This window comes from Cydia fagiglandana, chromosome 15 (genome assembly GCF_963556715.1).
Source record: "Cydia fagiglandana chromosome 15, ilCydFagi1.1, whole genome shotgun sequence".
Classification (NCBI taxonomy): domain Eukaryota; kingdom Metazoa; phylum Arthropoda; class Insecta; order Lepidoptera; family Tortricidae; genus Cydia; species Cydia fagiglandana.
In genome coordinates, this window is record NC_085946.1 from 18,378,675 (window position 1) to 18,403,606 (window position 24,932).

Consider the following 24,932-nt stretch of genomic DNA (forward strand, 5'->3'; position numbering starts at 1 on the left):
GAGTAACATATTATTGCAGGTGACTGTACAAGCCCTAAGTATTTAACCATTGTTTAAAATATTTGGATACCACGGCTAACATGCGTATGATCGGCACGTCCGCACCTCCTAGTGAAATGAGGAATAGACTAAAAAGTAACAAAACTACCTAGAAAGCACATAACTAATTCGACAAACACAACAGGTACCCAAACTAAAGTGAAAACGGGATTTCACTTTAGTTTACCTGTTAATTCAAAAATTCGAAAGGGACTGCCCGAAAGTTATTTAGTCGAGTAGTTTTACCCGTCTCGTCTGTTGTTGGCGGCTGTTTCCCGAACCCGAATTTTCGGAAACATTTTAACTTTGCCTTGGTCAGAGACAGGTATTGATATAGATTGATACCTAATAGTCTGTATTGAAAATCGTATAGTTCTAGACGAGGTGTTCTGGCAACCGTTGTGAAGCCATTTAAAGTTTACAGATGGCATCAAAAGTAGGTACTGCAGCAGAGACTATGCGTCAAAGTATCTACACCTAGTGGGTATATGGTATACCTATCGGCTATTGGACAGTTCCAATAAGTAAGTTGGAGAGAATGACGACAGATGAACTAAAATTTTAACTGATAATATTTATATAACGGATATAACTAATATTAACTATGTAAGAAAGACGTGGCCCATTAAAACTAACGTTTATTAAACAAATAATAAAGCGGACCCCAGGCTCCTATGAGCCGTGGCTAAATGCCGGGACGAGGAAGAAGATTAAACAAAATATAATTAACTATTTCAGTCATAAAGTCATAATTTAATTTTTACATTAATTCCTGTTCCAGAGAATTAATATAAGAAGCAAAAAGGTACTAACTTACCCCAGCCGAAGATTTACAGATTAATTTGCGAGGAAACATAATTTACAATTTTACTGAAATACTGTCTTAATAATTTCAGCCGTTTTGTAAATTATGAAAGTGTAATCAGGTTTGACGTCGGTATTTGGATCTCAGACATTGACTGAATTATGTTACTTTGTTATTGATTATGATTTATAATTGGAATTAACCCTTAATTTGCCAACGTCCAAAAATCTTTGACCCAATTTATGTATTTTCATCTTGACCAGGATCGTTGATTAATACTATTGAGTGCCGAGGAGGTTTGAACACTAAATTGTGCTATGTTTTTTGCCAAATTAATGGTTAAAGGAGGAGTAGGTACGGGTTGGTCTGAGTTGAATTTTAATAAATACCTAATACTTTTCTAAAACTCAGTAAGCCACAGTATTCTGGTCATATTAAAACTTCTCCCACGACAGCGACAGTTTAGCAACAATGCCGCCCACGCACTATAAATAGCGAGTTATGAACAAAATATAATTATAGCGACACGTCACAATATGTTTGGGGACAGAAGTTCCTAATTGTTTGACACAATGTAACACCCCCAGTGGTGGGGGTGTGTTCGAAAACGCGCTACGTCAGTTATGTGAATTAGATTGGACATCCTTGGAGTTTCTGCTTCTCGGGCTGCATATTTGTTGTCACTTTGCTACTGACATGATAAGGTAAACGTAGGTGTAAGGTAAACCTGGTGCTCGACGTGGTCCCAGTACAAGTCATCTTGAAACTTAAGTCATTCGGCTCGATTGGGGAAATGAATAAGAGATGCACTAGATATGAAATAGTAAAGATATGTGACGTTCCATGGCAAAATACACCTTATGGCGGCTGGCGCCGCGATTCGGGAAATTAATTAGAGATTCACTAGATATGAAATAGTAAAGTTATCAAATCAAATATCATTTATTATCAGGCAACTAAGGCGCATAGATACATACCTTACAAACTAACATACATACAATAGTAAAATCTTATAAGTTATGTGACGTTCCACGACAAAAGGTACCTTATGGCGGCTGGCGCTTACGTCGCATAGCGCTGCAATAATATTGGAGCGACATTAATAATCGTAAGCGCCAACCGCCATAAGGTACCTTTATCCGTGGGACGTCACATATCTTTACTATATCGTATCTAGTTAATCTCTAATTCACTTTCCGAATCGCGCCGATTGTTAATAGATAGAGGTGACAGCAAGGTGTCATCTATTGGGCATTAGCATGTCGAGCACTAGTACGTTTACCTTAAACGTAGGTATTTATTTTACAAGGGGGCAAAGTTGTTGTTTAACCCTTCGTAGAACCAGAGAAAAATTCCAAAATTGAAGTTCGTAGTAGCGAGTTGTTCAAAAAGTGAAAAGAGCGTTTCGATTTCTATTGGGATTGAATTAGAATAAGATAGAAACTAGCAGAATAGAATACAGGTCCAGGTAAATGTTTCATTGTTAACATGTTAGTTTCATATAAGTTGTTAGACGACTCAGGCTGCTAAGATACTTTGTTGCTTAGATTACATTCTAGACTCCGTATTGAGATTAGAGACTCTAGCTTGTTGAATGGTGAATAAAAAGTATTAAAAACAGCTACCCTGTAACTCATAGTTAGTAGACTGAGTTCAATTACATGCATGCAGTGCATGCTTTTCGAAAAAAAAAACATTTTGGAAACGCAAAATGTCGATTACCATATAAAAATATGAGCAGTTTCCAAAAATTTTCTATGTGACATTTTTTTAATTTTGGTTACTCCCCGACGGACATCAGAAGGCCGAAACACCGAAGTTCAGTTAGTCCAAGGAAAGTTACGGAGTCAAAAATTGTGTTCCAAGCATTTCCAAATTGTTTATTGCAGACCAACATAGGGGCTATTCACAAATTACGTAATTTCAAATTAGGGGGGGGGGGGCTGGACATCGGATGGTAGCATGACGTAGGAGGAAACGGGGTCATTCCAAGCACGATTTTTTGGGCATGATTCAAAAATCGATGACGTAATTTATGGACAGCCCCATAGTCCATAGGGGTGCTAGTAAAATTCATCTTAATTGTCTAAATGCTAGTATTGTCTTGTCTATAATATATCTCTTCTTGTTGCTCTATTTGACAAGATGAGATTGAAGGCTAATTCGACTTTACAAATCTTGTTTTTATTATAATGATATTCGTGTATCATCCCAGTTATATGCATATAAAATAACTGCAGATTTATCTGTTCTATAGTACCATTCATTGATAAAGTAATTTAATCATTAAATAAAAAAAGTCATAGATCACAAATTATGAGTGAAATAACGCAGATTTTATAGATGTTTTCACTCAGAAGCTTTCCAAAAATAAATATTCCAAGACAAAATCCGTCTTTAAACGCCTCAAAGTATTAGCGTCGTATTTATATTTTAACACTTCATCATCCTAACGGGCGCCATTCGTCTCCGATAAAATCTGTTTAATGGCGGGGACCACTTTGTCAACACGCTTTCCGGTAAAAAGTGGATTTCGGATATCGCGAGGTCATTTTGCTGACATCTATTTTGGAAGTAAATTGTGAAGTTGACTGATTGAACACCAACCTATCGTATACTATAGGCAATAAAAAAATGTCAATTTGTTTTGAAATTTTCTTATATGTAAGTACATGCAAAACTAACAAAAATAAAGGGAACTAAATGATACTTAGTTTGAATCCGTACTGTCATATTGACGATGTTCACAAAAAGACAGATTTAAAAATATACCTATCATGAAAATCTGCGTCGAAAATCCACTAGGTTTATTAGCTAAGCACAATTAAAACAGTATTAGCTAAGCTTAAGAAAAACTTAAAATCCTAAAACGTTAAACCTGTGCTAGCGTCTAGATTATTTTGTGTAAAGGTATTGTAATTTTGCGAATATAAAGGTCAGTGCACACTACTGTAACGAGACTATTCATAGGTTTAAGCCCTTTGAATGTCAATTATCTTTAAAGCTACCATGAGTGTATGAAAACCACCCGTTTCACTATCGCTGGAGGATTTAACACAAGCTAATAATTTAATTTCGAACTTGAATGTACATTTGTATGTACATCAGGCGCGGATCCAGCCCTCAAAAAGGGTTGTGGTCACAGCCACTCCAAAAACAGCCAAGTGCGAGTCGAGGGTACCTGATGATCCCCGACCAATAAATTCGCAGAGGGATCGCAAGCGATTTATTTCAATCTACTTATACACACTTAGATAGATTACTACGCTAAAAAGCTAAAAACTAAGCTAGAAATAATTGCCCCTGTTAGTAAATATATAATTCTTGCAAATAATTAGGGCTCTGTATTCAGCTGGGGTACCTAGCCTAATCATTCTCCGACCAATTTTTAGCAAATTGTCGATTCGCTTACAACGTTTCGCCGAAAATGGTTTCGCAGAGTCAATTATTCGTAGATGTAACTTTTGGTCGACTAACTTTTGGTAGACTCTTGATTCACATATCATTGAGATCGCTTCTGTGTACATAAATTAGCAGACCAATCTGGTAATCTTTTCATCAAGCAACCTTCAGTCGAGTAACGTTATATAACTTTTTTTAAAGTTTTTGTCAAGTGGCACTCGATCACACTACATATAAGTATTGTGGACGGTTTTGCCTGTGGACACTGCCGGTATTTAAAGAACTACTAACGATAGATAGACTACCATCGTGAACTTAAAAAAATGCATTTGCTTATGGCTCCTCTACACGATGGGCCAACGCCGGCCACAACAAGGGACGCAGCCAGGGCCGGATTAAGCATGTGGCCCTATAGGCAGTGCGAGGCTCGGGGCCCCTTACAGTCAATTCTGCACACACAATATTCAGTACAGGGAAATAAGTTTGCGTTTTTAATTTATATACAATAACAATTTTGATAGCACTCGCAGAGCAAGTGTTATTTTAATCTTCAAAACTTCTATGAAATTATGACTTATAATTAGCACTTGCACTGCGTATGCCTATCAAAATCATTGCAGACTTTTCTTGGTCTTACTCTATTCATTTACTAGTCAAGCTAATATGTAGATACAGGGGTCATCTAAAGAACCAAAAAAGAAACGCGAGCGCAGCGAGCGCGAAATTTTCTGTTAACAATATCGCAAATTGTGAAAATAGGCGGAATTTTTGCGATATTGTTACAAAAAATTGTGAATTTTTTGTTAACAATATCGCAAAAAGGCCGGGTATCAATCTTCATCTGGGCCTTTTAACTCCGAAGTGCAGGGAAGTTTAGGACACCCTGACTAACGAAAAATCAAGCTTTATTCGTCTAAAGCTTTGCATACTAAACGATGATTTCGAGGTCTTTGTAGACCCTGGAGACAATATCAAGTCCATAATAATTGCTGAAAAGTTGTACCAAAAATATTGTCCATAGGTACAAAAACCCTGCCTATACAAAGAGTAGTTGTACCTATGGACAAAAATATCAATTTTAACATTTATTTTATATCTATGGTTCCTATTTAGCTAACGTGGGAAAACTAGTCTGCAATTATAGACTATATAATAATTATTCAAAAGAAATAAATAAGTTTATTTTATGACATTGTCAATAGTTTATGATTTATGAACAAAATAAGGCGAAAATCTGGAAAATGTCTACATGTAGAGCCCTACACTTAAGTAGTCGGAATTTTACCAAAAATGGCATGCCATTTTTTTAAGGTCTATGGAGCCCTTTCCATGCCCATATAGACCTGCGCTCTAAAACTCCTATGACAGTCAAACTAGTCAAAGTCAATTAGAAGCTGGCAAGGCACGTTTAAAATTTAAATTTAAGACTCCATAAGTTAACAATTTAAAAAAAAAATGCTGTTTATATTCTGTATCACTAATAATTTGAGTTGTCAGCTGATACTAAATACTTATGACAGGTAGTTCTATTTAACTAAGTACCTTCATAGGTATATAAGTACCTACCGTGTTTCAGCCAATGGTTAATTTACTCGGGCAATTTTAACTTTTACCAAACTCAACGATCATTCTACGATAAGTAAATCTGCTTACCTATCGATCAACTGACTACCTACTCTGCGTATTTATATTTACCTAATGAAATTCTATCAAATGTTCCTCTGCCAAAGCGTCTGCGAAACAGAAATCGGCGTAATTCTACTCGGGGAAACAATCGGGCACCCTATTAGGGTTGTGGGCATGCCCACCGTGCCCACAACGGTGGATCCGCGCCTGATGTACATACATTTATTTGTACATACTACAGTTTTCAAGCTCATATAATCATGTTGTACATTATTTATACATAAGTATAAGGTATGCGATATCATTAGGTTAGAAAGAAAACTTGTTAGGGAGCATTCCATGAAATTGTCTACCGTTGGTTGTCCCGTACAAACGCGAAGTTTCTGAAGATTTAAAGGTATAAGAGTTTCCTTTTCTATGACAAATGGTCAAAAATATGCACAGAAAAATAATCGCCTGCATTAAATGCCGAGATAAAGGTCGCAACACCGGAAATACAATGCGTTTGTACGGGACAGCCCGTGGAATGTTTCTTAGTCACTTCATATTTCTGTAATAAAGAAAAAACATTTAATAACAAAGTTTTATTAAATAAATATTTCGTACTCTCTAACCATTGCTAATAAAATTGCAAATATTTCAAATCGTAATATGAATGAAATTTCATAACAATGAATTTGAAATATTCTTATAGCACATTTATTTGACATGAATTTGATTTTAAATCACAGATCTCGTCTATTATTAATAATATATCTGGAATATTTTTTTAGAAATCCTGTGCGATGTAAAAAATCTGACAGACTTCAGGTACCTTATCTAAATTTTAGGTTTATTATGTCAGATACTTAAGTATTTTGAGTTGCGTTCTTTATCAATTAAAGTGAAAAACAATTAAAATGGCTACTTTGTATGGAAAATTTCTCTTTTATTATAAATTATAAGTCACTAGGCTTCCAGTGCGCCCGCGTCCTAAACCACTAAAAAGCACAAAGAGATCGGAAAGCCAAGGCTTTTACCTAAAATCACATTACAACGGACTTTTAACAAATCCCATTTAATAACCTTATGCAGTCTAATTAGAGTTCATTTTCCATAAGCGTAGAACCCGTGGCCGGCGCCGTGCCCACCGAAGTACAGACCATTTCCGAACCCACCGTAGAACGTTCTAAAATGGTTCATGTCGTCTCTATCTTCTGCCTTCTTTTCAACTCTTAAATGCCCAAACTTCTGTGCTCTTAAAGGTATTACAGACAGATCGTGCAACAGTTGTTGCTGTATTAGATTGTGTTGTTGTTGTACATTATGTTGTGGCACATAATTATGTTGGATTGGCACTAAAATTGGCACTAATTGCGTCGGATGCGTGATGTTAGTAGACGAATGTGACACAGTTTGCGAGAACACAGGAATATTTCCGTTACTAGTGACTATGTGTTGAAGCCCAGTATGCACGGAGCTGTGGTGCACATTAGACGTGGCTGGCAGCACGTGGAGCTGCGACGGTAGGAGCAGATGATGAGTGACAGGGAGAGGATACGCTATGTTTATCCCTTTCTTTTTTCTGAGGTCTCTCTTGATGTCGTGGAAGTCTGATTTCTGAGGTAGATTGAATGCTGGCTGGATCGCGAAGACTAGGATGAGATATGGCAACATCTGAAAAAGAAAGAAAGCATAATGGTTAACATAAATAACCATGACAACACTTTAAGGGAGTTATGTTCAGACATGACAAGTACAAAATCCAGGCCCAAAAATTTGTTCAAAAGTCAATGTTACACGGTCATTTTGGTAAAGGTAATGTTGATTCTGAGAAAGTGTAGATCGTAGAAGTGGAGATAGGGAAGTGTGTGTCTGAGAGTGAAGGTTCTTTTAGATTTGGACGAACATTTATAGAAACAGTTAATTTTTATATTTATCCTTCTGCCGAATGCCGGACGACTTGTGGGCCAAGTTCACCACGGAGTGGGAGCCCCACGATGTCTAACCGGGGATCCGACAGACCTCGTCGATGGCGGAATAACTTGGACTCCGTTTCGAGAGCCTGGCCAGATAATTATAGCACAAAACAGAGACGAGTGGAAAAAGAGGGGGGAGGCCTTTGCCCAGTAGCGGGATACAGTGGGCTCTGAATAATAATAATAAATAATTATCCTTCAAGTCAGATGTAGGTAGGTATATTAATTAAGTTTAAAGCTCAACTTTCAGAGCAACACAATTAACTCCTCTCATATAAAAGCACATACTGCCGTTAATAATGAGTTTCCGAGACCCGAGTAATTAACGAAAGCCAAACGAGAGCCCGATTCGAACCTTAATTTGTGTCAATTTGATCTAATTTTGACATCACTCTTCCGTGTAGTCAGAGTGTAAAGGAATATTGTTCTCGCTCACACAACTGTGATTAAAAATAAAAACTACAATCATTGAACTAAAACAAAACGGACTACTGTAAAAGCGGGCGGGGCGGCGGAAAGCGCCGAAATTCTAAAACGTAACAAATATAAGAGCCTCGGTAGAGAGTACCATTTTGTACCATTTGGAGTTGAAACTCTAGGTCCATGGGGTCCCAGCGCGCATAAGTTGTTCGCAGAAATCGCGAAGCGTCTGGTTGACGTAACTGGTGACGGAAGAGCTGGCGGCTACCTCGCACAACGTATCAGTATTGCGATACAGCGGGGAAATGCCGCCAGCATCCTTGGTACAATGCCTCAGGGGCCTATTTTAGAATTAAGCTAGTTATTAATTTCGTTTAGTTGTACCACTGTATATATAAGTATTGTATGTAAAAATAGTTTTTATTCATTAAGAATATCTGATGATTACGTGAAAAACATTGTAATTTATACAGAGCTGAATATATTTCCTCAATCACCTGTTGATCACGAACGCTGTAAATAATATGATGAAGTAAAAAATATCAACCTATTTTTGGGCCTCTTTTTGCATTGGTGCGAGCGAGATGCGAATAATAGCAAGTTTATAACAAAATATAAATTTCGAAAGCCGCATTCAGTGGCAAATCACGTTAAGTGTCATCAATCTTAATAAATTTATGGTCGAAGTGCTTCTGATAATCCTGCTGCAAGCTGATGAGTTAGGATCATCCTGTTAGCCTCCTTTTTAGATTAATTAGGTGATCATATTACTGAGCCAGAGATTTAGGTCTAATTCAGCTTTGTTTTTGGCGGAATTCTTTCTTAAATGCCTAAAATTATGCTCTCAGCCTATGTACCAGCTTCCCACAATCTAAGTTACGCTAGTTAGTTGTATGTAAGACTTCTACTGGCTCAATTCCTTTATACTACTATTTATAGTAACGAAAACGACTAAAGTACAGTCACCTGCAATAACATGTGACACAACGAAGGCCGCAAAAATATGTGACACTATATTGTTTGTAGAGACATAAGAGCGTGTCACATACTCGTATTTTTGGGGTCTACGAAGAGGCACATATAATTGCAGGTGACTGTACCAGCCAGACATAAATAGCTTACGTTACGTAAATGTTCATGCTAAGTTTCATGTCAAATTCATGTTATTTTAGAATACTGTTTTAAAATGACTGAAAGCGTAACTTCCATTGTAACTGCCCAAGTATTTCGCAACGAACTTTATGGGCATTTATGACTGTTTTCTTAAAATATAAAAAAAAAAATGTTTGAGATTATCATAATGAGCCCTTTCATTTTATGTGCATAAAACACGATAAGTTTGGATTTATTTTGTTTGGACACAGTTTTTTTATTCCCCCCCCCCTATTGGCCTCTATGTTTAAAATTAATTTGTTTACGTTAGGTACTACTCTGTCTTTATGTACAATTGTACATGTCTGTCTTTGGGTCACAGACATATTTGTCATCAACTTTTTTTATTATTGGTGCAGTAGTTTTCGGAGCAAATAAGCTGACCGAAGGACAGACAGACGCACGCCCGAGTGATCCTATAAGGGATCCATTTCTCTTTTACGGAACCCTAATAAGCAATGAATTCGTTTCCCTAAACCTATAATAGCTACATGTCACTTCATGCCTCCCTGTCTCATTACAAAGAAAATGTGAGAAGGGATCAAAAACTATCATGAAACTGAAGAAAAACGAGTGGAAGCTGTCAAAACAAGCGGCTCCAAGAAATCAAACTAACTATTATCCCTCAAATAAGGGCCGCGACATACCTGCGTCATATTTCAGGCTGAGCCCATCTGTCAGCAGCCGGTCGTAATGACATGTCAGTCCGGGCGACGTTCTGGCAGCTTGGCGGACTATTGTTTCAAGCCATCCAATTACAAGCTGCATAGAGTTAGACCAAGAAAAGACTGCAGCGATTTTGATAGCCCACGCAGTGTGTTATTTATACGTCATAATTTCATAAGTTTGACGTTTAAAATAACACTTGCACTGCGTGGGCAATTAAAATCTCTGCAGACTTCTCTTGGTCTAAATCGATGTAGGTTTTGAGGAGATTATTTAGCTATGAATAAACATACGTCTGTTTATATTTAAATAAGTACGATATTTGTTTCTTACTCTTTCTCTTCGAGACCCTCAGTGCAAAGTGGTGCATAACTTAAGTACTTACATATTATTTTCCTTGATAATGGTCTTCCGAGTCTTTTCCGAGGTTTGCCATGGTTAAATTTAAGGACCCCACCCACTATCAGTCCGCCGGACGATATCGGCCTGCCAGTTAGAACAGAAATTTGACAGTTTCGAACAACTGACAGGCCGCTATCGTCGGGCGGACTGATAGTGGGTGGGCCCCATAGAAGTAGCATCCTATAGAAGTGGTATACGCGTGCCTCCGTAAGGGACAAAACATACGCAAATGCGACACTGTGATTGGTCGAATTCATTTGTTGCCCACCATTATCAATACTAAAAAAAGGTGGGGAACAAATAAAATGTGAGACTGTGACAAGGACAAACAATAATAGCGCTTTCGCTGCTACTCCTACTGAAAGATACATAAGACTATCCCGTTCTGTCAGTTATCCCCACCACTCATGCCCAATCCAGTTTAATACTAGATTCATGGTGGGCCCCTTTAAAGTGGTGTTTAAAGCGACCATTTTCCTCAATCCTGCAATGACACTAACAGCGGCCGGTCCGAAGGGCCGGATCAGGGCGAGAGTAATGGTTTCCACGGATTTGCGCCGATCAAATTAACGCTGTCACCTGTGTGATTATAATTGCCGCAATGTCGTTATACCTAATTATAATTACCGCGTTGCTTAGTGACGGCGTAATTTGACGATTAATTTACATGTACATGGTGAATTAACATAAGTGTGGTAGCAAATGTATCCGTAATTGCATCTTCTTAGTTAAATAGTAATATTATGATGTTCTTTTATAAGCTTAAGTTACCAATGACGGTTATTTCTTTAGGTGTTTATTTCTCACTCGTGCAAAAACCACTAAACGGATTTCGATGAAGTTAGGTGTGCATACATAACATACAAAGTTTATAAGTTTTATAACTTATACATAAGGTCAATGTGGGCAAGACCGTCTATCAGTTAAGATCGTTTACATGCTCTTCGTTTCTACATACATCATTCGATAGAGCAGAAGGGGCGAAGCTCTTCCTTTCTGACTTTGTCTGAGCGACGTACGTAAGCATACAAATATCAGACTTCTTAAGGGCAAGGGTCAGAGGGATGATGGTCTTCCAAACCCAAAGTTATACATTTTCGCCACATTTACTTTAAAACCTTTCATAATTTAACCTCGGTAGTATTTCTGTTAAATATGTCTGTAATAGTACTAAAGCTTCTTTTAACAAAGTAAAATGGGGTAACAGGAGCGCTGATCAAATTATAAAATATAATGAATTATGTACAAGTAGACTAAGAAATATTGACTTCCCTATAGAATTAAGACATTGTGCTGATAATATATGTAATTGTATAGAACATAGAACAATTATTGACAATTTATATATTACAATAATTAATATTCTACGAGAGTCTGCCGCTTGTTGTCATGAAATAAATAATGATTATGCTAAAAAACGACGTATAATTGGATGGAACCGACATGTTAGGGAATTACACCAGGAGGCTAGGTTGTGTTTTAGAGTGTGGCTCTCACAGGGTAAACCGTCTAGCGGCGAGGCCTATTCTAGGATGTGTGATTCCAGGAGGCGCTTCAAGTCCAAGCTGAAATGGTGTCAAGATAACGAGGAACAAATAAAAATGGATATGTTAGCAGCTCGCCATAAAGCAAAGGACTTCAAGCGCTTCTGGAAGCACACTAAGAACCTAGAGGGACCGCCGCGGGTACCTGCGAGCGTGGACGGCGTGTGTGAACCGGAGCAGATTGCTAAACTGTTTGCTAAACAGTTTAAAGTTGAGTCGCCTCTAGGACCTTCCCGGCAGATGTTTGATGAGGAGGTGCGACTTGATGGTGAAATTGTACGTTTTACAGCGAAGAATGTGCATGAGCTAATCAAACATATGAAACGTGGTAAGTCACCGGGTCATGACGACCTCAGCATCGAACATCTGCAGCATGCGGGGGTCCACTTACCTAGGGTGCTTGCTTTGTTTTTTAATGTATGTATAGGGCACGGGTACCTTCCAAGAGATCTCCTAAAGACAGTGGTGGTGCCTATTGCTAAAAGTAAAACGGCGGATGCCTCCGACAGGAACAATTATAGACCAATATCCCTGGCAACTGTCATCTCAAAGGTGCTGGACGGTTTGCTTGATCGATGTATAAGTAAACATATTGCGCTAAATGAAGCTCAGTTTGGTTTTAGACCTGGGCTCTCAACTGAAACAGCAATACTTCGACTAAAGCATACCGTTCAGTATTATGTGACTAGAAACACTCCCATTTACGCCTGTTTTTTGGACCTGTCGAAGGCATTCGACCTCGTGTCGTATGATGTACTGTGGGCAAAGATGAATAGTAGAACCAGCATACCTAAAGAAATTATAAAATTATTTCGCTTTTGGTACACAAATCAAACGAATATGGTTAGGTGGGCTGGTTCTTTTTCTGAGGAGTATGGGCTGGAATGCGGGGTGAGACAGGGGGGGCTGTCCTCTCCTCGACTTTTCAACCTATATGTAAACGACCTTCTCGAGGAGCTCAGCAGTGCCGGCGTGGGCTGTTCTATAGATGGAAAGTTCGTTAATAATATCAGTTACGCCGACGATATGGTGCTGCTGTGTCCCTCGGTAAGGGCTCTTCAGATGTTAGTGGATATCTGTGAGGGGTACGCGGCGGCCCATGGGCTAAGGTACAATGTTAAGAAAAGTGAACTTCTCGTTTTCAAGGCTGGAACTAGAAAACTGAGAGCAGTGCCACCAGTAAAACTGCTTGGAGTCCCCTTGAAAAAGGTCACCGAGTTCATGTACCTTGGTCACTGGGTTACCGAGAGCCTCTCCGATGACGCGGACATCGAACGTGAACGAAGGGCTATGGCGATGAGAGCTAATATGTTGGTTCGTAGGTTTGCTAGGTGCTCACGTGACGTAAAAATCACATTGTTTAAAGCGTATTGCCAGACCTTTTACACCTGCAGCCTATGGACCAACTACACTCGAAAAACCATCAATAGTCTAAGAGTCCAGTACAATAACGCCCTCAGGATGCTGTTGGGGCTGCCTCGCTGGTGCAGTGCGTCGCGCATGTTTCTAGAGGCTAACACGGATGGCTTTAATACGATACTGCGGAAACGTGTTGCCTCCCTGATGCGCAGAGTGCGAGAGAGTACCAATAGCCTCCTGAGTGCTGTTATTGAAAAGTGTGAGTGCCCTGTTATGAGGCATTGGAACTATTTGCATACAGGCGACAGACCTCTCATTTTTAATGTAAAATAATTAGGAATTTAATTGTTTAATACTGATTTTAATTTTAATTTTGATATATTATTATTACATGTTAATTAGTTTTGTGTCGTGGATATTATAATAATTATTAATTATTTTAATGTATGTTTAGTATGTAGGCACTAACTCTTAAATGTAAGTACTTGTAATACTAACAATGTTATGGACCTATGCAGTCTGAAATAAATATATTGAATTGAATTGAATAAAACTCATTATATCCCAAAATGAAACGCCAACGGAGCTGCAATAAGGGTTACAAACACGCGGATAAAGACGCGGGCATAGGTTAGTCTAAAATAAACAAGTTATGCCTTGTTTACGCATTAGAGATGATCTTCACATTGACCGCGAACTTGATTGATCATTTCACAAGTCCATAAATCTCGATCGCATAGTGATTGCCCTTGATTATTTATGCAAATAAACATGGTGGTATTGGTGATTAGTATAAATTATAGTAAAGGCCGACGGGTAGCTAGATTTTGGACTATATGCCCTTTGTGTTTAAATGTTGACAACTTTTTAAATCCGTCCACAAGGAAAAGTGTTGGTGACTTCAAAATTCTTGCAATAGTCTAATTACTAGGTATATTTAAACTTTTTGTACTGTTGTGTGTTTTGTTATATATTGTAGCAGTTATGCTGTGTTTACAAAAATATATATTCTTGCTTAAATTATATTTTTACTATCTGGCAGACCGAGCTATGCTAGCTTTGAAAACAAAGGTGTAAAAACTCAAAAATGCGCGTTTTCCCAGAGATAAGTTAACCTAGTTAAATCGATTTTTCGCTCCCGAATACTCCCATACTATAGCAAATTTCATCGAAATCATCTTTCATGCTATATTAAAAAATATATAAGCAAATCTAATACCTTTGAATGAGCAATTCTTGTTTATTTTTCTGGGATCTCGAAAATGGCTCTAATTAGAGATGAAAGTGAATCTTTTATTATCTCAAAACCCTGTAGTAACAGCGACAGCGATCGTAACATATCAATCTTCTATATATATAAATGCAAGTGTCCTGACTGACTGACTGACTGACTGACTGACTGACTGATTCATCAACGCAGAGCCGAAACTACAAAAGCCAGAAAGTTGAAATTTGCACACCAGATTGCATTTATAAAGTGTACAAGAGATAAGAAGCGATTTTGAGAAATTCAACCCCTAAGGGGGTTAAAAAGGGGATGAAAGTTTGTATGGGGTTAAAGTTTTCTTTTAAGCTAGGAATTTGAAACTTCGTAAAAATATATATTATTAAAATACAAGAAAACTAATTTCAGCGTTTTTGAAAATTCATCCCCTAAGGTGGTGAAAAATGGGTTGAAAGTTTGTATGGATATCAAAAAAAAATTCAAGTGGTGGACTTGAATCTTTGTATTTAGGGATATTATTAGAAGACAGGAAAAGTAATTTCAGCGTTTTGTAAAATTCATCCCCTAACAGGGTAAAAAGGGGTTGAAAATTTTAATCCATTACAAATGCTTTGAAACTTCGTAGAAAGGCATAATAGCCGATTACAAAAAAGTGCTTGCAAAGTTTTTGGAAATTCAACCCCTAAGGGGGTTAAAAAGGGGATGAAAGTTCGTCTTCGGGTGCAAATTTTATTTTAAGCTAGGAACTTGAAACTTTGTAAAAAAGTATCAAATTCAAATACAAGAAAACTAATTTCAGCGTTTTAGAAAAATCATCCCCCAAGGTGGTGAAAAAGGGGTTGAAAGTTTGTATGGATCTCAAAAAAATTTTCGAGCGCGGGACTTGAATCTTTGTATTTGAGGATATTATTAGAAGGCAATAAAAGTAATTTCAGCGTTTTGTAAAATTCATCCCCTAATAGGGTTAAAAAGGGGATGAAAGTTTGTATGGGATTAAAGTTTTCTTTTGAGCTACGAATTTGAAACTTCGTTAAAAGATATATTATTAAAATACAAGAAAACTTATTTCAGCGTTTTTGAAAATTCAACCCCTAAGGTGGTGAAAAAGGGGTTGAAAGTTTGTATGGATATCAAACATTTTTTCGAGTGTGGGACTTGAATCTTTGTAATTAGGGATATTATTAGAAGACAGGAAAAGTGATTTAAGCGTTTTGTAAAATTCATCCCCTAACAGGGTTAATAAGGGGTTGAAAGTTTGAATCCATTACAAATGGTTTTGAAACTTCTTAGAAAGGCATAATAGCCGATTACAAAAAAAAGTAATTGCAACGTTTTTGAAATTTCAACCCCTAAGGAGGTTAACAAGGGGATGGAAGTTCGTCTGCGGGTGCAAATTTTATTTTAAGCAAGGAACTTGAAACTTTGTAAAAACGTTTTAACCCTTAATCAAACGGAACACTTTTTATGAGATTTTTGAAAACTAAGAATGGTTTTTAGGTAAATTGGGTGCGTAGATTACGAATAAATATATAAAAAGAATTTTAGTGGGGGGGAAAGGGGGGTTTTGCGGTGGGGAATAATTTCCCGTTATCCGGTACGGAATAGCAAAATTTTGAATGAAGTGGGAAGTAGTTTCCCATTGTCCGATATGGTTACGAACTTTTTACTAGTTAGTAGCTCCCCCCGGCTTTGCTTGGAATTCAAGTATGAGCCTTTAACGTTATCTTCAAAAATCAAAGAAATAAATAAAAGAAAAAAGAAAACAAAAACAGGCACAGCTTTCTTTGTGCAACAGGCAAACGGGCATATATTTTTATTTTTGGAAACCAATTAAAATGTAGGTGGAGAACAAACACTGGGAAATAATTTCCCACTTGATAAAACCTACCAATTTTTTTGTAAATCGTACGTTCTGGCACAAACAATGGGAAATAATTACCCACTTACTAGAACCTTAAAATCTTGGCTAAATCATATCGTTATCACAATTCCTTTCAAGCAAAACACAGGGAAAATAAGTCTAGTTTATGATAGTATTCAGTGTATGCACTTACAAGATTTTTTTTCGCACTTAACCTCAAAACACTAAAAAAATTGTCGTTATTGCAAAAAAAATCACAACAACTGACATTGACTTTGACGTATGGTCACAAATGGCGGCTATTAGAAAAGTGTTGCCATTTTTCAGATTCAAAATGTTACTAAGATTTTAAATCTGTATGGTTGGTATCGCTGAGTGCTGCCATTAAAAAGATAAAAAATATTTCGTAAATTAGAATGAAGTGGGAAATAATTTCCCGATATTTGATTAAGGGTTAAATTAAAATACAAGAAAACTCATTTCAGCGTTTTTGAAAATTCATCTCCTAAGGTGGTGAAAAAGGAGTTGAAAGTTTGTATGGATATGAAACATTTTTTCGAGCGCGGGACTTGAATCTTTGTATTTGGGGATACTATTAGAAGACAATAAAAGTAATTTCAGCGTTTTGTAAAATTCATCCTCTAACAGGGTTAAAATGGGTTTCAAAGTTTAAATCCATTACAAATGCTTTGAAAATCTTAGAAAGGCATAATATCCGATTACAAAAAAGAAGTAATTACAACGTTCTTGGAAATTCAACCCCTAAGGGGGTTAAAAAGGGGATGAAAGTTCGTCTTCAGGTGCAAATTTTATTTGAAGCTAGGAACTTGAAACTTTGTAAAAATGTATTATATTAAAATATAAGAAAACTAATTTCAGCGTTTTTGAAAATTCATCCCTATGGTGGTGAAAACGGGGTTGAAAGTTTGTATGGATATCATGCTTTTTTTCGAGCGCGGGATTTGAATCTTTGTATTTGGGGATATTATTAGAAGACAATAAAAGTGATTTCAGAGATTTGTAAAATTCATCCCCTAACAGGGTTAAAATGGGGTTCAAAGTTTGAATCCATTACAAATGCTTTGAAACTTCTTAGAAAGACATAATAGCCGATTACAAAAAAAAGTTATTACAACGTTTTTGGTAATTCAATCCCTAAGGGGGCTAAAAAGGGGATGAAAATTCGTCTTGGGGTGTAAATTTAATTTTAAGCTAGGAACTTTAACTTTTTGGAAAAAAAGGTAATAAATTAAAAAACTCTTCTTCTTCTTCCTGGCCATTATTATTCCCATCTCTAGTTGGGGTCGGCCCTCCTTATACCATTCCGCCACTTTATGCGGTCTGCTGTCATACTTTTATCTATGCCTGCTGCCTCCATGTCTCTTTTAACGGTGCTGCTCCAAGTTGTGAGGGGTCGTCCTCGGCCTCGGCTACCCTCCCTTATGTTTAGTACAGCTCTTGTCATGTGGCTTTCATCACGTCTCATGACGTGGCCATACCAGCGTAGGCGGCCTTCCGCCAATTTGTCGCTGACGTTAGCGACCTTAAATGTTCCTCTGATGTAGGTGTTTCGTACTTTGTCAAGTCTGGTGACGCCGCCCGCCCAGCGCAGCATCTTCATCTCAGTAGTGTGAAGTTTTTGCTCGTCAGCTTTCCTTAAACCCCAGCATTCTGATCCATATAACAACGCTGGTCTTACGGCTTGTTTATAGATCTGACCTTTAGTTCTTATAGGTATTCGGGGATCACATAAGACACCAGAGAGTGATCTCCACTGAAGCCAGGCTGATGAGATTCGGTGCTGGATGTCCTTCTCTGCGGTAGTCTGCGGTGACACTATAGATCCCAGATATTTAAACGACTCCACCTGCTTGAGTGGGACTCCTTCGATACACGGCGGTGCAATGGTACTTAGCCCTGTATTTGTTAAGTGGCAGAACATATATTCGGTTTTCTCCCGACTGATTCTAAGTCCCTGTGTTTCTAAGGCTGTTACCCACCCATTTAATTCAGCTTGTAGGTCCTGGAGGGACTCGGCAATCAAGACTATGTCATCCGCGTATAACAGTGTCCATGGTGCGGGTTTCTGTAAATCTCTAGTTAAATAGTCCATGACTATGTTGAAGAGTAGGGGGCTTAGTGCCGAGCCTTGGTGCACACCAACCTTAACTTCGAAGTCACCCGTGACGCCTGCAGGGCTTACGACTCGGGTCGTTATGTCCCGGTACAAGTCCTGTATAGCCTCTATATAATGTTCTGGGATGTTTTGCGCTCTTAATGCCTGCCAAATGAGTTCTCGTGGTACACGGTCGAAGGCCTTCTCAAGATCAACAAATACCATGTGAAGGTCCTGTTTCTTGGATTTGTATTTCTCGATTAAGATCTTGACCGTATGGATTGCGTCTATTGTGCTCACTCCGCTACTGAATCCGCATTGGTTCGGTGTTATATTAATCAGTTTCTTAAGTCGGTCAACGAGTATACCTTCATACAGTTTCAAGGTATGCGAAGTGAGTTTAATGCCCCGATAATTACCACAGTTTGCCACATCTCCCTTATTCTTGTAGAATGGTATTAGATTGCTAGATCTCCACATGTCTGGTATGTGTTTGCTAAGAAATATTGTGTTAACTAGCTTCGTGAGCCACTGTACCCCTGGTAACCCAGTTTTTTTCCACACTTCGACAGGTATTTCGTCGGGTCCGGTAGCTTTCCTGTTCTTCATTTTGGACAAGGCGATCTTAGTTTCCGTCATTGATATATCTTGGACAGGTCCCAAGATGGGTAAAAGTGGTGTAAGCTTGTTATGTGGAAATTCTTCGTTAAGCAATTGGTGATAATACTCGAGCCATCTACCATTTATATCCCCGTCGGAGGTCAAGAGCCTTCCAGAGTTATCCTTGATATATTTGTTGTGTTTAATATCTTTAGTGGCATTGTTACGGCATTTAGCTAGCTTGAATATCTCGGTTCCGGTTGTAGCATCTTCAAGTTTTTTGTAAAAGTTATTTTGGGCACTGGCTCTTGTGGTAGCGACCATTTTCTTCGCCTTTTTCTTAAGGATGTTATATGTATCTCTGTCACAGTCCAACCCCGTGTTCTGCCAGACTTTAAATGCATGTTTTTTCTCTATATAAACTAAAAAACATGATAAATTAAAAAACATGAAAACTAATTCAAGCATTTTTGAAAATCATCCCCCAAGGTGGTGAGAAAGGGGTTGAAAGTTTGTATGGAGATCAGATATTTTGTGAGTGCGGAATGCGGAACTTGAATCTTTGTATAAGGGCCTGTGTAGGTACCTATTATGAGAATACAAGAAAAGTAATTTCAGCAACCAACATCAAAATCCACTTGACTTAAAAATTCATACAACTTGCTAAAAAAGAAAAGTACTCAATTTCAACATTGCTTGGATATGAAAATTATAGGTACTAAAGATGTAAAATGTTGAAGATAAGATTCCACGCGGACGAAGTCGCGGGCAACAGCTAGTATCAAATAAGTACCTATATAAGATTTTTTTTCCTCAGCAGCTGCAACTGAAATGATTCCTGCACTAAGCCCCGTAATCAGTCGCCTGCAGCACAAAGGCCTGATCCTATTCATTATTCGTGGATGCACCTCCCTCCCCCCCTCATCTAACCCTCCCCTCTTTCGTTTACTGAGCTAGGCGATGTGCATTCGCTTTTTAAGTTTGAAAATGGTATTTTGCGTGCATTGGTCAGAGACTGGAACCGCTTACCCTGATCGAGGTTTTTAATCGAGTTATTAAAACGCTTGTTTTGAGAATCCTCATAATTCGGATTAATTGTATCTCCGGTAGAGCTTGTAAAAGATTAACCAGATATAGAATTAATTGCGAATAGAGGTTAATGACTGACTGACTTAATCTACATGAATGAATTAAATTTAAAGGGGTTTTCCGGTCCCTGGCATGGGTAGATATATTATTAAAACTTTCGCGTTTTGAACACATATTAACTCACATTTATAGACGGGTCTATCGCGAATTTATTCGTCTTCTAAATTTATGTCGATAAATAAATGTAATAAAATAAATTCGCGATGGACCCGTCTATAAATGTGAGTTAATATGGGTATAGATATATTTTTCGAATAAAATTTAATTTGCTATTCCTTTTTCAGGGGCTTTGCTTACGTGACAAGTTTTCCATCTTCGCCACGACTTTGATACGACCTTCAAACCTTCAATAAAAGGGCGTCTTCCCATATTTAAGGCCGGCAACGCACATGCAACCCCTTTGGTGTTGCACGTGTCCATATTGTCCATGAGCAAACACACAGACAAGAGGTCTATTGACCTAAATAATGACACGAAAAATGCATATTTTAAAATATTTTATAGAACCTGACATTTGTCCCACTTCCAATAATGACATCGCTTAATCAGACCGCGTTGAAATCCAAACGCCGCCTGTTTAGGATTCCGCTACAAATTGCCGGCAGATACTTCTCACCTCTAATTAATAGCGGGTTTAAATCACACAGAAATCTGCGGCTAAACCTGATAACTTACGTTCTGGGAACATTTCATTCATTCATTTTTCATTTATTTATTTCTATAACAATATGATATTGTGTTAGAAAAATCTTACAAACTAATACATGCACATAATTAAAATTATACAATAACAGCAGGACCGGACATGTCAATAATTATAATTCCAAAAACACACTTAAACCAACAAAAAACTACTAGAACTATGAACCTCTATTTACCTCATCATCATCATCATCTCAGCCATAAGACGTGCACTGCTGAACATAGGCCTCCCCCTTTTTTGGGGGGTGAATGCCATAATCGCCACGCTTGGCAGGCGGGTTGGCGATCGCAGTCGAGTACACCGAATTTGAGGGACGCTGCTGCCCGTCCACCGATGGTCTTGGACGTGGTTTAAGGACACCCGGGTCCTGGACGTAGTTTAAGGACATACCCGGGTCCAGGTCCTGTTTACCTTTGCCAAATGTTCAAGTCTTCAAGAGTGACAGAGAAGCAAATAGACTAAACTTGGATTATTGTAGTTCGCAGTAGCTTGTGCATTGTGCCGTTCAACAAATTTCTAACACAAGCATGACACGCTAGAACGGCCCGGGACCGGGCCGAGGCAACCGACACTTCATTTTCTATGACAGGATCATGTGATGTTTTCTATAGAAAACTAACGGCCCGGACCCGGGATATTCTAAAGTGAGTCATCCTTTGAGGTACTTTCAATAGAGGTTTGGGTAGTTTAATTTTTTTTTAATAAAGATACAACAGACCCCTACGCTCTATATCATATTTGTTGTGGTGTACGGCTCGAATCATATTCTTCTACAGACTTCGGTCTCCTACGGACCCCATCCCTAATTTCCTTTTTCGTTTTCTAGACCTTTAGATAGGTGGGTATCATCAGGTTTCCTAAAGATATGCCCAAAGCCCCTAATTTATTATTCCCGATGTATCAACTTACTAGGGTTTGCCTTTCGGCATTAGACCTCCAGAGTTGGCAAATGCCGCTTAAGGCTCTGTCCATTCGAGGCGACTGGTCTAACGATATGAATTATGGAGTGCCGCACTTGTAGCACTTTGCATACTGAATCAGAGAACTACTGATAACCGAATTGGTAAATTGAATGCTAAAACCCTTTAATGGTAACATTCCATTTCTAACCGCAGCTGCACTACCGGTACTGAACGCGTCGCTGTCATTGTCAATTTCTATAGTAAAATGAACAGTATTGCAGCTGTCGTTGGAAATGGACTGTCACTTTAAGGATGACTCGCGCTAGACCGGGCCGGGGCTGGGTCGGAGTTTCCGGCGCTTCGTATTCTAAGGAAGTATCACGTTATCACCTCGGCCCGGGCACGGCCCGGTCTAACGTGAGTCCTTTACAGCATGCCGAGTGCGCGTTCTGTATTGTTAGGTATAAATTACCACGTCAGTAACATATTCTTTTTGTATTTTTTTTTACGAAGAATATTTATGCACTAGACCAGCGGTCGGCAACCTTTTAGCAGCCAAGGGCCACATAGTAGTTAACGGAGGTGACGCGGGCCGTACTTTGTTAATATTTATGACTTTATGAGACATTGTCGTTTGTCACTATTACATACAAAATAGCCAAGGCGGCACTCGGGCCGCAAGTGACAGTTTCACGTGCCGCATGCGGCCCGCGGGCCGCAGGTTGCCGACCGCTGCACTAGACTAAGCAACCAACCATTATGACTACCAGATATTGAGATTCTTGAAACTGAGTCAAAAACGCCTGATGTTGACAAAAACGCACTAAATGTATATCACATTTTTACAAGCACCAGAAATAACTTATGAATACCCTTACATCGTGAACCACTATATTTAAAATATGTAAGTAATAAGCTTTTATAGAGCTCAATTAGCCCATTTCAAATATATAAATATTGTTAGCTTTTGCACCCGGCTTTGCTTGCATGCGCCACATAAAACATTAATTTATCGGTTAGGTGATTCGAACTAAATCTACAAGCGTTCTGGATTCTATCCGCGTGTTACTCGACTACGGCGATACAAGAAGGTTTTTGCAAAAGAAATTTGTTTGGCCGCTATACATGGTGTTTTTTTAATGTCCTGCAACATTTTATAACGTGAACAGGTATAGAAGTCCTGATCAGCCAAAATGTATGAAACAGTCAATTTTTTTACAAGATACGTACGTGTTCCGAAGCCGGGCGCCTTCGGCACCCTCGTACTAAAATTGTCGGGCGTAGCCCGACGTACGCGTTCCAGAGCCGGGCGCCTTCGGCGCCCTCATACTAAAAGAGTCGGGCGGAGCCCGACGACGTACGCGTTCCAAAGTCGGGCGCCTTCGGCGCCCTCATACTAAAAGTGTCGGGCGTAGCCCGACGTACGCGTTCCAAAGCCGGGCGCCGAAGGCGCCCTCATACTAAAAGCGTCGGGCGTAGCCCGACGTACGCGTTCCAAAGCCGGGCGCCTTCGGCGCCCTCATACTAAAAGAGTCGGGCGTAGCCCGACATACGCGTTCCAAAGCCGGGCGCCTTGGGCGCCCTCATACTAAAAGAGTCGGGCGTAGCCCGACGTACGCGTTCCAAAGCCGGGCGCCTTTGCGCGCCCTCATACTAAAAGAGTTGAGCGTAACCCGACGTACGCGTTCCAAAGCCGGGCGCCGAAGGCGCCCTCATACTAAAAGTGTCGGGCGTAGCCCGACGTACGCGTACCAAAGCCGGGCGCCGAAGGCGCCCTCATACTAAAAGCGTCGGGCGTAGCCCAACGTACGCGTTCCAAAGCCGGGCGCCTTTGCGCGCCCTCATACTAAAAGAGTTGAGCGTAACCCGACGTACGCGTTCCAAAGCCGGGCGCCTTCGGCGCCCTCATACTAAAAGAGTCGGGCGTAGCCCGACATACGCGTTCCAAAGCCGGGCGCCTTCGGCGCCCTCATACTAAAAGAGTCGGGCGTAGCCCGACATACGCGTTCCAAAGCCGGGCGCCTTCGGCGCCCTCATATTAAAAGAGTCGAGCGTAACCCGACGTACGCGTTCCAAAGCCGGGCGCCTTCGGCGCCTTCATACTAAAAGAGTCGGGCGTAGCCCGACGTACGCGTTCCAAATCCGGGCGCCTTCGGCGCCCTCATACTAAAAGAGTCGGGCGTAGCCCGACGTACGTATTCCAAAATCGGGCGCCTGCGGCGCCCTCATACTAAAGTGTCGAGCGTAACCCGACGTACGCGTTCCAAAGACGGCCGCCATCGGCGCCCTCATAGGCACTAAAGGAGTCGGGCGTAGCCCGATATAGGCGGCGCTCTGCGTACATTTCTGTACTGAGGACGCCCGCGCAAAAGTAATATAAAGTGACTTCAAAAAGTTAGTAACGAAATCATGACCCCAAAATTAATTAAATAAAAAATAAGTTCAAAAACTAAAACCCGACTACTGCAAATCGCGCTCTAAAAAGTATGATTAGTTTTTGAACTTATTTTTTATTAGCTTTAGTTATATAAAATGTAGTTAATTTTAGTTTTATATTCATTTTATAACATTTAATAATAAATGAGTTTCGAACTATTATCCTCGTAAGTCCCCGCGTACATATATTATATTATAATTATGTTTTTATAAGTATGTATATTAAGTTCGAATGCACTAATAAATAAATATATATGTATATTTTATATTCGTTGTCGTCGTCGCAAATAAATAAATGCCGAAAAGAATTGTTTTCCTTTCAGTTATAATTACCCGACTACGGCAACGCAAAAGGAGGGTTATGATTTTGACCGGTATGTATGTGGGTATGTATGTATGTATGTATGTATGTTTGTTCATCTGTTCCCTCATAACTTCTAAAGTACTTATTATAATTTAACAAACGATGTGTCATTCGAATTGTCTTAATCGTCCGCTGGTTATAGGCTATATGGCGTCCCAAAAAATGAACACTGCGCCCTCTAGAGGTCATAAAGTCACGAACCA

The 24,932-nt window shown here is 39.2% G+C and overlaps 1 protein-coding gene across 2 annotated transcripts in view; it reads right to left on the minus strand.

Annotated features, from left to right (window-relative positions):
- Positions 1–6,453: 6,453 nt before the first annotated feature.
- LOC134671145 (uncharacterized) overlaps positions 6,454–24,932 on the minus strand; it is a 35,638-nt gene continuing 17,159 nt past the window's right edge. The window contains exons 1-2 of one of the 2 annotated variants that reach the window (XM_063528915.1): positions 10,050–10,121; positions 6,454–7,528 (exon numbers count right to left, since the gene is read on the minus strand). In XM_063528915.1, the coding sequence (XP_063384985.1) occupies positions 6,959–7,528; positions 10,050–10,058 (579 nt within the window). In that variant the 5' untranslated portion in view covers positions 10,059–10,121 and the 3' untranslated portion in view covers positions 6,454–6,958. Of the gene's footprint in view, positions 7,529–10,049; positions 10,122–24,932 lie in introns of those variants that run through there. The other variant, XM_063528916.1, reaches the window with a different exon arrangement.